General features: G+C 27.8%; 1 protein-coding gene across 8 annotated transcripts in view; it reads right to left on the bottom strand.

Annotated features, from left to right (window-relative positions):
- Window positions 1–15,171, bottom strand: part of Sec16 (endoplasmic reticulum export factor secretory 16) — a 156,680-nt gene that overhangs the window by 133,340 nt on the left and 8,169 nt on the right. For all 8 annotated transcript variants that reach the window (XM_075370741.1, XM_075370735.1, XM_075370736.1 and 5 more), the window contains exons 2-3: window positions 2,473–2,632; window positions 525–1,622 (exon numbers count right to left, since the gene is read on the bottom strand). In XM_075370741.1, coding sequence (XP_075226856.1) covers window positions 525–1,622; window positions 2,473–2,592 — 1,218 coding nt within the window. In that variant the 5' untranslated portion in view covers window positions 2,593–2,632. The remainder of the gene's footprint in view (window positions 1–524; window positions 1,623–2,472; window positions 2,633–15,171) is intronic.

The following is a 15,171-nucleotide window of genomic DNA, read 5'->3' on the forward strand; positions in this document are numbered from 1 at the left end:
AAAAGCAATTTAAAATATTTTTCTTAAAAAACACAATTCTATTCTTTATCAACCAAAATTAAACATAAATACAACTAACTGAATAGAAAATATGAGTCAAAGTACAAAAGGGAATCAGGCATGATAACACAAAGGAATTTTTTGCCCAGGGAAAAAAAGGGGGGATACTCTGAAGTTTACATCATTCCATAAAATGTTCAAAAAATCAAGCAAAATTTACAATTTATGATAATAAAATTTTAACTGCCACTTACTTGTGTTCTGTTTGAAACAATAAATTGTATACTTATATAAAATCTAAAAGGCAAAACAAAAATGTGGAATGTCTCAGGAGATAGCAAATTAAAAATCTGGTATATGAAATTAGATAAAATTTCAACTACCACAGCTATAACAACATAAGTTTTCATAGATCAATGAGGTTAAAAATACTGCAAGCTATTGACATTATTTAATGGCTAATGACAAGAGCAGTTATTGCCAAAAAAAAAGTACTTAGATTATTTAAAATTATAAATACATACCTGTTGCTGCTGCTGCTGCTGATCATTCGATGAAGCAGAAGTGACAACTAATTCTGAGGCAGGAGGACTATTTAATCTTAAATTATTCAAACTTGCTGTAACTGTTTCAGGATCAGGTGGGCGTTCTTCATTTTCAGGAACAGTTTCCTGATTTTCAGGAACAATATTACTATTTTTATTGTCATTATTATTACTACTACTATTAGTGATACCAGAAGGTGACAGTAATGTAGCAGCAGGTGGTGATGGAGGTGAAGAAGGTTGCTGTTGTATCACTGGTGGTAGAACACTATTTAAGTTTTTATCAGTTTTTTCTGGAGGAGCAATTTCTCTATTTTCCACTTCAGCTGATATATTATTGTTATTACTGACATTATTATTATTATTGCTAATGTTGCTGGTGTTTACACTATTAATTGTATTATTATAAGGAATTTGTTGAGGTGTAAATGAGGCCGATGGATACTGATTGTAATTATGAGACTGTGTTGTAAATTGTGTTTGCTGCGTAGGATGTGACTGAGGCTGTTGTTGATAATTTGATAAAGAATGGTTATGACTAACATTGTATGATAAAATATGTGATTGAGACTGCGGTACTGCAGATGATGGATACTGATTAGCTAATGAGGTCGAATTCGGCGGCTGAACCGGTTGAGCATCACTAAATTGAAAATATGAATATGAAGAAGCGGTTGATATTTGCGGTGGTAGTGGCTGTGGTGGGGGTGGTTGTGGTTGTTGAGAGTAGTGTTGTAGATGCTGTGACAGTTGCTGTGGTGTCCGATGATGCGAATAGTGATGCTGTGTTTGATTTGAATGTTGATTAATTAATTTATTATTAGCAGTAGTTGACACTGAACCGCTATGATCAATATTTTCAAAAAAATCTGTTGAATTACTTGACAACACATTCGAATTAAATTGTTGCTGTTGATGATTATGGTGGTGTTGCTGAAGGTGTTGATGATGAGATGACTGTTGTTGTGCAGTCCATAAATCATTTTCATCCTGACCACTACTACCTTGCCCACTACTTGATCCGTTATCATCCCAACCCCAATTCCAAGGATCACTATTCTGTTGTCCTTTAGATACCTGTAAAATTATATTCATCAAAAATTAAATGCATCAAACAAATAACATTAGATATTATAGAACAAGTTTAGTAATGATATAAATGGAATACAGTAACAAAGAAGGGGATTTCTGAGAAAGATGTTAACTAAATTTCCTTAATAATTGATATTTCCAACATCTGGAACATTTAAAGAAGTATCATCTTGAAATTAGAAGAATGTGAAGCTCTTCTTCTAAGTACTGGGAATGATATGAACCAGGTGGTATATGCAAAAAATCCCAAGGCTGATATCAGTTGTGCAATTATACAGCTTCTTTCCTATGTATTTTATTTTTCATGATTATATCCTCAAAACTCAAAAACAAAAACATAATCCGAAATAATTTTTTTTTATAAATACTCAAGATAAAAAACAAATATTCAACTACTTATATTTAATTCAATACACTAGTGATTTTATTAATGATTCCATAAAGTAGTAAATAAGTTCACAGTCAACTCTATCCAAATTAATAATATGTGCCGGCAAGAAACCACATAAATGGAAGATAGATTTTCTCAAATTTTTGAAGGGATAAGACAAAAATAAAATACAGTTCCCCTGGTTCTTTGCCAAGGTTCCAAAGCATTAACACAAAAAAAAATTATATAGTGTTCTCTTAAGGCTACCTAAAAAAATATATAGTTAAAATAATAGATTAACCTATAAAAAAATTTTTGTTCTCCTAAACAGAAAAAAATTTACTTCACCCTTTTCCTGCAGATAAATAGTTATTGTTATAAAAAAATTATTAATTTTCAAATAAACAGTTTTAAAGAATTAAGGGGAAAATGTAAATACTAATTGAATAAATATAAAAGAATTACCGAATGTTGTTGATTAACAGAATTATTCCTAGAGTACGGATTATTATTGTAATGATCAGTGGTTACATTTGACCCCGGTGGAGTTGTTAGTCTATCAGGTGTACTAGCAGGGTTCCACATCTTACAAGATGAACTATCACCTGACTAGAGTAAATATTATCTGTAACAATAAAATTACACACACAATAATAAAACCATACATATATATTAACATTAAATTATAAAAATGACAAATCACTTTTAAACATTAGCCACATGCATATTCATATGCATTTCAATAACCAATATAATTAATTTCATAAGCATTTATAAATATTGCAAACATACAGAATTCAATACTGTACAAATTGATTAAGTAACTCAAATCACTTCAGAAGGAATAAATAATAAACTGAATCATTGAAAAGTGACATTAAATTATAACAAATTTTCAGGAAAAAACTTTTAATATCCATACTTCGCACCTTGAAAATAGTATGATAGTCATATTTTAAAAGCTTGAAAGAAATGCATACTGCAGTTTTTTTCTAGATTTATTCTTTTTTATTAATATGTTTGCCATTTTAAAACACAATCAATAACAGAGAAAGTAAGAGAAAAAAATCATAAATTGGGCTGCAATTAGTAATTTAAATATTATGAAACAGAGTAATCTACCACTCTACCAATTTCCATAATTTGCCTGTCTTCATACAGAAGCTCTGGAAATCCTAATCAGGTTTGGCATTTTTCACACATTACAAGATTCATCTCTCATCAGCACCAATAATTTAATTGAGTTGACTAGCTGAAGTTATTTAATAGATGAAAGTCTATTGGCCTGATCAGACATCACTTCTAATGGGATCTAATGAAAATTTCAAGTTGATCTAGTCTTGATCCTGACTCAAACTTAAGCCATATAATAGAAATAAAACATGCTAGGGATGCTGCAAGTAAGAAAACGGTCACAATCTTTGTTTAGTGGAATGAACTCTAGATCAGATAAAATTTTCACCTGATTTCTAGAAATAAAATTAATGAATGATATAGTCACTAAATGTAAAACAAATTGTTAGGGATGTAGGATGTAGAGGGTATACTGAAATGAAACGACTAGCACTAGATAGGGAATCTTGGAGAGCTGCATCAAACCAGTCAAATGACTGAAGACAAAAAAAAAAAAAAAAAATAATCACTAAAATTTTTAATTAAGTTAGTCTAAGACCTTTTCTTATATCAAAACAATCTTATTCTGGTTGAAGAGAAGTAATACACCTGAAACACTAAATGCTATCATGAAGATTGTGAATAGTCATGCTGCAAGATTAAATTATTTATTTGGCCTGTAGTTGACTGACTGCAGCACATGTTTAGAAACCAAGCTTGAAAAGTATCCAACAAAGTTGTTACTAAACAGTTGTAAAAAAGACTTACCAACCAACATTTTATTTTTTATGACTTTGATCTTCAGCTAACTTTTATCAGAAAAATTTTAAAAAGACATACTTCTTCCTTTGGGAGAACAAAAAATGACTTGGAAAGGCCAGATATATGACTAGTTATAGAAAATAACTAATTCATTACAACCATTAATTCATTAATGTAATCCATTAATTCATTAAATCACAACCAAATTTGAACTGAAACTCATTTCCTTCCGACAAACAAAAAAAAAAAATTGTAAAATAAACATTACAAAATCTCCTAAAAAATTAAATTTTGGATTCAAATATTTTTGTTACTTCAAACTTTATAACATTTAATTTAGAGAACAATTATTTTTTTTTATTATTGAATTAACTAATACTTTAGTGTCAGATAAAAAAATATAGAAATATAAACAAAATGAGCGTAGCCGTTTCAAACTATGCTATAAATATATAGCAAACAGTATGTCAATAAACTGAGACCAATTTATTGATACCAGTATGTAAATAAACTGATAGCAAGTCAATCTGGATGAAAAAGCAAACAATATTTTAAAACCAAAATGTGGATCAGGCAAAGACATTTAGAAGTGTTTCAGACATGAAGTAATTCTCATTCATCATGCTGCATAGCTTCTTTGTATGCAATATAGTAATATAATTAAAATAGTAATTCAAGTTTCTTCACTTTCATTTATTGCCATACACGAGTACAGCAAGTACAGCAGTATTGTGAACTACTTTTTATAGAAATGAATCTCCAAAAAACTGAAATTAAGCTTATGGAAAACCACAATACTTTCTCTTATACATACTTGTTACATGATAAAGCAAAACAGTCTAAATTACACAAATATATTTAGAAAAATTATTTGGACAGCTGCTTTTTATTAAAAAAAAAAAAAAATTAAGAAAAATATGTTACAAGATATATGTTTGGACGATTCACTTGTCTAAAAGCAGTAAGCAAGGATTGGAAGAGGGATGTGAAGTACATGGAAGAGAGTAAGAGAGCACACACAAATATCATTTTTAATTCTATGCACATCATTCTCGATTAGATAAATATCTATGAAATCAAAAGCAAAATGTAATTCTTAATACTGCTCACCATGAATAAATAAAAAAAGCTTCAGGACTACACCTACTACTAAATAACAGCCTTGAGATAACTAAATATAAAATAAATAAAAAATTAATATATAGAAAAAAATTATTAATAGAATAGTCAGTGTGAACTAGAACAGAAAAATGTATCATGTCATAGTTTTCCCATGCCAGAATTAGAAAATAAAGACAAAAATGAAATAACTTTTTTTTAAATAAACAGGATGAGTCAATTGAAGAGCACAAAAAATAAATGGAAGAAAGGATACGGAGATGTTACAGGATACATAAATAGAACAACTCTCTTGATTTATTTTATTTTAGGCACAATTTATTACCATATGATTATTTTTATCTACCTAGAATAACCAACAACATCAAACAATAACAAGAATAAGAAGTTATGTACACTCTTCCTCATGCATCAATACTTATTTTTTTTATGGTACAACAGAATACTCTAAGTAAAAATATATACCTTATTTATAAACTGTAAAAAATATTTTTTCAACTGATAACCCTAGCAGCAAATGTATATAACCCACATCAACCTAATATACATCATGAAATCAAACAACGATAGAATCACAACTTTGCTGTGTTTATTTATAATTAATAAATTATCAATAATTATTATACTTGCACACTTTAGTTATGCTTTTAAATCAAACTGGGTTTTCAACATAAGTTACTGCCCTAACAAATAACACAAATAACACTTTCAACACTAATCAGAAATATGTGAAGATAAGATTCATTTGTGTTTGAAAGTAAAAGTTAAATATAAATTACTATCAATTTTATGACCTATTTTTTTTGTGAAACATGTTTTTTCTATTAAAGCTGGATAATTAATTTTGCTGTAATTAAAGAGTAATTAATTTTTATTACTAATTAAAATGGATGATTTTATGCAGTTTAAAATCTAAACAGATTTTTTCTGTATTTGCAATGTTAGTAAGTGTTTATGAATGTGTTATATTCATTTGAACTAAGTTTTTTTATAGCAATGGTAACATATTTCAGTATACTACCTTTATTATTATTTTTTTCTGACAATTTTTATAGTCTGGCTAATGTTTACAGTCTATAAACAATAACATATGTAAAAAAAAAAAATTGCAGGTGTCAGTAATGTAAACAACAATCACGTAATCTAATAATACGATTACATATTAACTTAACAGGAGGGAATTACAAATGCGGCAAAAAAGAAAAAATAATGTTAATGGAAAGAGCTAAAAACAGTAAAGTATTGTAAGATAAAAACATCAACTCCTATACATTAATTATAACATAAACCAAATTTGTATGCTATGATAAAAATAAATAAATTTTAATTAAAAAAATATTATAACACCAATTTTTATTATTTTTTTTTTTTTTTTTTACAACTTTCAAAATTACTTAACACACTTTTAAGTATTATTTCTATTTTAGAAGAAAAAAGGACCTTTGCTTTATAAATCTTGTTGTGAGGCTTATAGTACCAGTCCATCGGACAAGAAAAAGTCCTAGACAGGTCTATTGGCATTCACTCTCCACCAGATTACCCTAAAAATATAAGGCAACCATTAGAAGCCATGAACAAACCACAGTTTGTTCAATTACATAGGAGGTTGTATGTAATTACAACTGCCTCTATATGAGCCTGTCAATGTCTGACGGCCACAGAATCCAAAATGGGAAAGAGTGCACAATGAACTGATAAATATAAGGAATGAACAACCTATCCATGGAGTAAACAAAGCGAGACAAACAAAACCAACCCAGGAAACAGCTTAGAGGTCATCTCTAGGAAATGACAATAAATAAAATAAAATCAACCAATTAATAATTTTAAATATGCCACATTACTGATTTTAAGATTTCATCAGTACCTATATATTATGTCAATAAATTAAAACTTATTTACTTTAGCATGATAAGTGGTATTTCATATTAAATTATTTAATTGTTATTTATCAGGTCTACCAATTTAAACATTTTACTATCATATTCAATAAGCTTATTTACATATTTTCCAATATAATATTTTTCCAGCACATCAATTTCTTTATTATAATTATCATCATCATCACTTCTGATATTTTTAAATTATTATAAACATCAGTAATTTTTTGTTTATCGTTTAAAAAATATTCAGTAACCGTCAGATCCTTCATAAAAAGGTTTTCAGAACACTTTAATAATTATAAAAAAATAAATATTAAATTTTCAAATTTAATATTCAAAATATTATATATATTTTTGTTACTAAAAAACTTGGTGTACTTCTCTTTCATTTAATGTATAATTCATTTTACTAGAATGCTTTGTTCCAAAGCTAAAATCATTTAAAATCCAACTATTATTTTACAGACATACTGTATAGACTTACAAATAAGCAAACTGAATACAATAGTACAAAGAATAAACTGGTATAAGTGATATAATAGCTAAATGATTTAATTAAATATACTACTCATTATCATTCTATTGGAGACATAGAGGTTTTAATTAATTGACATTTTAATTTTATTTTAATTAATGTGTAATTTATATTTTGACTGCTTAAGATGGAGTGAAACTCCTACGAGCTACAGTAAAGTAAGGGTTCTTATCTTTTTATTCTGACTGTATTTGGTGGTTATAATACCATAATTATAATATTTATACCACCACATAAAGTTCATAAAAAGTAAGAACATTTAGTTTTTAGTCTGAAGTACTTTCAGAGCATCAGCTCCATCATAAGCAGATTTATTTTTTATAAAAAACATAAATAAAATGTGAAAATTAATAACATTACTTTAAAAATTAAACAGTCAAAAATATTAAAAATGTCAGAATTTATATACTGTTTTCATATTTAAAAACATCCTATATCCATCATGGCATGGTACAGAATTGTATGATTCTGTATCATATTTTTGACTATATATATAATCTTTAAAGTAATCTTTTTAATTTTCATATATTAATTGTGTCATAAAAAGTCTGCTGATGATGGAGTTGCTGCTCTGAAAGTACGTCAGATAAACAGATAAATGTTCTTCCTTTTTATTAACTGTATCTGGTGGTATAAATATTATTATATAATTACTTGATACAGTGGTGCTTGTAATGTTCGATAAAATATTATACATAATACAATATTAATAATCTATAATATTTTATTCTATATATATTGTAACAAGACCGGTATAGTGGGCCTGAGTAACGAATTTCTACCAATTATTATGAAAGTAATAGAAAGTATAATAATTGGAAGAATCCAGAAAGGGACAAAAAGGAGAACCCTTTTTGTGAAGAATAGATTCATTTAACAATTGTCCTCTGTTATAGTGCCTGCTGATACACAATAAACACCTGTTGTATGAAGAAGAGACCAGGTTTGGAATTCATGGGAAGAAAAGCCTCGGTCAACTGTTCTCATGCTTCAACTTGGGTCTGGTCCAGCAGGTAAAGAAGCAAAAAGTATAAATAGCTCTGGAAGACCAACTAAAAATGAGTTCTATTAGAACACTCTGCGAGACATTACAGTGTTGGTCCTGCAAGAGCAGCTCTGCGAAGAGTTCAGCAAGGAGAGGCTGCGAGTTGTGTGGGTTTGGCGGAGTTCTGCGAACCAGTCCAATGGGAAGTTACAATGACAGTCCAACGAGGAGAGTCCTGAATCCAGTTCAATATGAGTAAGATGATGCCATGAGTAATTCCAGTAAACCAGAAACACTAATGGTGAGTTATAGTAAAACTATGTGTATAAATGAAAGAAATAGTGCAATAAACTTCATTCATACACTGTTAGGGTAGATAGCAAAGGTATTTGTAAGTGAAAACTAGAAGATTGTTTGTTAATACAAGACTAGTGGTTAGAAAGTATTAAGACTAGCGGTTTCTTTTGTTAATAGGTCTGAATTCTAGTTTTCTATTTATCTACCCGGAATAAATTCTGAACAATTATTTATTTTGAACTGTGTAATCTGTATTTATTATTTACTATTTATTATCTTACTATTATTATCACTATTTGATGTGTAATATTTTGGTTGTTATTCTTTGTTTATTAAATTATGTATTTTGCTCTGTTTTTGTCATACTTACTGTTTTGATTATGTATTATGTCATGTAGTTTGTTGTGTATTAATTGTTTGATTTGTTGTTATTAACGTGTAATATTATTATCGTTTACTGCTATTATCCTGATTATTATTGTGGTTGTAATTACTACATTAATATTTGTGTATTTAGTATTTTTTATTAACTTTTTTATTACAGTCACTTATTATTATTATTATTAACAAAATAAACAAATTATTATTATTGTATTTATGACCATTGTTATTATTATTAATTTGTCTGGTTGTAATTATGAACATTTTATACCAATAAACTGTAATTATATAAACATTCTAAATTGTCAACTTCTCAATATCCTGATCGAGCCACAAAACACATGACAATAAATATATATATATATATATATATATATATATACACACACACACACACACACACACACACACACACACCATATACAATATAACATACAAGAATGTTAATATTTACATGCCTCATTAATATGTGATGTAGTAACATGTAAGTGGCATATTCAAATATTTGAATTTTATATATACATATACATATATATTTTTTTTTTATTAGATCAACCGAAGTACAAAATAAATAAAGTAGGGTGACCCACCTTATTCCATACATATGTAAGAACGCTTTTGCAATTTACTCGCCTCATCAGCTGCATTATATATTCATATATTAATCTCAAATTACATAATAAACTTCGTAAAATATAATAACATATCATTCATTTATTTATTTAATTTAAAGTTAACCTTAAATGTTTTTATTTTAAACTTTTATTCAGTTAATATAAAAATTAAGTTTAAAATAAAAAGATTAAAGGTTTTAAATTTTAGATAGAACAAATAAATGCATGATATGTTATATTTTACAAAGTTTATAATGTAATTTGAGATGAATATATAATGCAGCTGATGATGCAAGTAAATCACGAAAGTGCTCCTGCATTTAGTGGAAAAAGGTAAGTCATTCTACTTCATTTATTCTGTACTTTGGTTGATCTAATAAAAAAAATAAAATATATTTGAATATAGTACAGAGGAGTATGATTCTTAATCTTAAAAGAATTGATTTTAAAAAATAAAAAATAAATATATATATATACTAGCATCAAGGCTTTGCATGAGCTATATGGTTGCTCCTGCATGGTCAATTTTTTTTTCTATTTTATGTTTTTTAATCAAGTACCGGAGGCAGGAGCAGCAAGTAGCATTGCACAAACAGTAACAGTGGCAGTGGCTGTGTTGGTTGAGCCGCCATGCCATGCCATACACCATCAACCCCTTAAAAAATCAAAATTCAAAAAACATTGAAAATAGTTTTTAAATATATATCTGAAGAATACTTCCAAGGCGAAAAAATAGGGCATCCTTTTCGTGGCTTTGCCCACACTATCCCGCTATATGTTTACCCTCGCAATCAGGGAATATTCGCTTTGCTTGCCCTTCCTGTCTACCCGGAAGGCTCTGCCCCTTGGACCCTGTTGTGTTCATTAAAATCATGCTTATGAGAATAATAATTATATACAAAAATTATAGCCTGTTCAATTTATAAAAAACATCAGTTATAGTAATTTCTTCACAGCAACAGTTTGGTCAGAACAAGAGTCAAAACTGAGTGATCTAAGAATGTTTTTCTGAACCAGACTCATTACTTTATTTACAGACCTCATATGTGTGTGTGTGTGTGTTAAAATTATACAAAAAAAGAGCTCATCCATCTTAATTTAAAACCTCTAAATGATTAATATAAACAGCATCATATTCATAAAAACACAAATTAAAGCAAACATTACCTACAAGAAAATTCATGAAATAATATAAAAAAGGAAAATTGAGTGTAATTAAAAAAAACATTCAGATAAATAAAACAACTGTATTGAAAAAACAAAACCTCATGTTATTTACATTTCTTCTTGTTTTTAAATATAGACACATGTAATATAAGCATTTATTGATGAATGTTCTATATCTAAACTAATAAACAATAATGAATATTGCTCCTATAATTAATATAAGCATGATATAATGGATATGGCAAATAAAATTAAGACCAAGTTTAATTTTAGTCAGCAATAATCAATACTTTTCTTGCTGATCTTTAGAAATTTTTTTTCTTGTCCTCATTTTTCTAATTATTATTTTACTTAGAATGCTCTGAAAAAAATTAAAGTAGAGTAAAATTAACACTGCTACTATTGACAATGGTTCACTACACAATTACGATAAAAACAATTTAAAATCTACAGAAAAAGTTATAGATCTTTTATTTTTTTCAAAATTTAATTTCTACAGGATGTAACTTCAAGTTTTTCTATATAGGTCTTACTAGAATGCAATTACATCTAGTTTACTTGATTGTGACATATACAGAAGGAACTAGAAGTAAAGCAATCTACATATGAATAAAACAATACAAAAAGAATGACTATACACTATAGAACCCAAAATTACTTAATTGATTTTTACAAATCTGATGAAAAAGTATCATTACATGTGCCAAACCTTTCACATGATAAATAAAACAACATACTAATTCCTGTTCACATTAAAGTTATGATAAAGCTTTTCTCCTCTCCTACTTCATAAACAAACACACTTTTATATTAGTTCCAATTAGGATTAGAAACCAAAACCCATTCAGTATTTTGCTCATCTAACATCAGGCTCCCAACAGTGTTTACAGCATACAAAGAATTATGTTTATTTTCAGTAATACATCCCTAATACAATGAGTTAAAAATGTAAACTGCTCAACAACTTAGAATTGTTCCAAATAGAATACTTTAACTTTCAGGATAAGGTATCGTTCAACTACTTTATCAGAAATAGAATTTCAACTCCTTGCGGTGTGGTCCAGGAGTTGTAACTCTAATATTTTAAATAGCAACTGTCTTTATGTGTGATACATCACTTTAAAGGTCTCTTTTAGACATGAAAAATTATATAAATAAAATGTTATCTGTAATAAAATGATGTCTGTAACCAAAATGGCAGGGAGATAAAGTTAGGATTTTGAAAAAATTACATTGATAATTTATGGAACTGTTATCGGAAATAAATAAATTTATAAAAATTTGAATAAATGAATATTATCAAATAAATTTATTTTAAAAAAGATTATTTATTAAGCATGTTTGCTTATTTACTTAAATTTCATTTTAATAAATGTTCGAAATGTCCTGCTGTTTGACATTGTGCCAGTTGGTTTTAAAAGAATGATACTGTATTATTCAATGACTCCCTAGTAAAATTTTTTGCTGATTCTTGAATTCTATTTTGTAAATCATCAATATGTTGGGGCTTATTACGACAAACAATATTTTTCAGTGGCCCCACAGGAAGTAATCCGATAGTGACAAGTCAGGTGATATTGTTGGCAATTCTACTTGACCCTATTGACCAGTCCCATCTTCCAGGAAAAATGCATTTAAAATTTGAAATGAGGAGAGGCACTATCTTGTTGAAACCAAGATAATGCCACTCTTGAAGTTGAAGCCCAACAATGTTTTGAATGTTTGGAATGATATCGTCAAGAAGCAAAGCCTCATATCAGTGCGTTTAAATTCTCATAGATAAATATATAGTATTAATAGTCTACAAACAATACCTGCCCCTATATTTACTTTGACTGGATACTGTGTATGTGCCTCACATTATCAGTGTGGATTGATATCAGACCAGTGACGACAATTAGGGTGATTTACATTGCCGTTTAAAAAAAAATGGGGCCTCATTATTAAAAAAAACTGTTGTTAAATAAATTAGGATCTGCACAAATATTGATCATCATAATTTCACAGAACTCAAGTCTTCGATCATAATCATTTTAAGTAAACAAATACACCAAACAAATTTTAAAGGTTTGAAATTTTCACTTTTAACATTTGAATCATTGAACTTTGGCTAACATTATGTTCTCATGCTGCTGTTCGAGTCTAGAAATGAGGATTCTCAATACATTAAACACACACACACACACACACACACCCACACAGATTGCACAGAACTTACTGACTTAATGGTTTACTTGTTTGTTGTCCTTAATAAAAATTAATTTTTAATTCTCATCAAAAAAAAACTATATATATATATATATTATTATTATTATTAAGAAATTGTTAATTACATATCTAACTTTGTATTGATACATGCAATACAAATCAAAATGTTTCAACAAATACTGTAGTGAAACTTTTTTCTCAAACTATTTTAAATTGATTTTGTATGATACCAACATAATGCTATTCAGAGATTCACTGTAATTTATACTTTGATCTTATCTGATTTTTACAACATTTTTATCATTTTTAATTATTATTTGTGGATTGGTTTTGGTTAGCTTCTTTAACATTATAATATTTTTCAAGAGTGCTACTACTACATACTATTTCTCAATTTAAAGAAGCATACATTTTTATGCCGGAATTTCCAATTTTGATTAGCTCTTAGATACTGAGTTACTATAGAATATGACCTGAGTGTGTTATCTAATAGGTCAGTTCTCTAACGTATATTTCAAATAAAGGAATCCATCATATCTTAACCAATTAGTGGTATCACTATAATAAAATTGTTTTAAGGCGATAAATATTTCTTAATAAACAAGTTAACAGCAAGTTCTTCTCTTTAGAAAATATAACCCATATTTTCCACAGAAGAAAACAAAATTCATCCTTTAATAAATTTAGACAATATAGCAAGACAAATAACTACAACAGCAATTACAAATAAATGATAAACTAGGATTAACACTGACAAGCAATCAAATGGTAAAAGAAGAAAATAATGAATGTTACATTTACTCAAAAGACCAAAACAATCGATCATGGTGACTCATGTGAATTAAAAATACTCTGTAGTTAAAGTCTATACTTTTGTATAAATGGTTATAATGCTACATATACAAGAAACAAATTATGCAATTAATTATACAAAATGAGCTCCAGCATCACACTGATTTTGCTGATAATTCTGTACATCACAGCAATGATGAAAGTGGTTATTAAAACCATATTTTATTTATGGATAAAGTGACGATATCTCCACAAAGAGACAATTACATATTAAAACATACTGTTCTTAATATTGTTACTACAAGCAGTAGTTGCACTTCCACAGAAATTAGGCTACACGTGGGCAGAAATTAGATATATCCTAGTTAAACATGAAAATTGCCAAAATGAAGGTACATCAATTCTGTCATGGAAATCGAATATGTTTAATTCTAAAATATAATAACTGTATCGCACTCTCCACCTCTCTTTCCCCACACCAATACATGTTTCTGTCATTGCAAACAGAGCAGATTTATGAAACCCCCAGCATCTGGAATTTAAAAACATAACTTATTATTTTGAATAATAACGTATAAGTTTTACATAACTTGTAAATAATTAAAATTAATTATCAGTAGCATAAATCTGAATAGTTACTAGAGAGATAAATAAACAGATTTTTATAAAAATGATTCAACTTTCTTTTTTTTTGCAACGTTATTAAAAAAAAAAAAAACAATGAACATCATTTATCAACAAAATCCAACAAATTAATTAGCAGAAAAGCTAAATATCTTACTTTGTATAGTTAATCAATAAAAAAATAAGATATCAATATAAAATTATAAATAATAATTTTAATAATGAAAACAGAAAACACAATGAGAAAATATACAAAAATAATTATTTAAACAAAAAGTAAAACAGTCAAAATCTAGTAATTTTACATAGTATAATTGTGTATTAGTTAGGAATTATGCAGCGTGTATAATAAAAATTCTTCAATATTTTATTACACTTAATATAACTCATGTTTACTAATGTATATGTAAAATGAATTAAGGGGAGGAGTGTATATGTTAAAAGCTATTTTTTTAAAAAATAAGACTTATGGTTACAATTTTTTGTCATAAGTTTACAACAGTTATGAGTAATGTAACATAATCTTCAACCCCAACAAATACTTACAACCCCTGACATAAGGGTTGAAGTGGAAAAAACAGTGATTTGCTAGAAAAATCATAATTTAATTAGTACTGAACCCCGTAACAGCAAAACTAGTGTCATTTAAAAGGCCTAACTTGGTTTTATGACCTCTAACAGATT

This window comes from Lycorma delicatula, chromosome 7, assembly GCF_047948215.1.
Source record: "Lycorma delicatula isolate Av1 chromosome 7, ASM4794821v1, whole genome shotgun sequence".
NCBI lineage: Eukaryota > Metazoa > Arthropoda > Insecta > Hemiptera > Fulgoridae > Lycorma > Lycorma delicatula.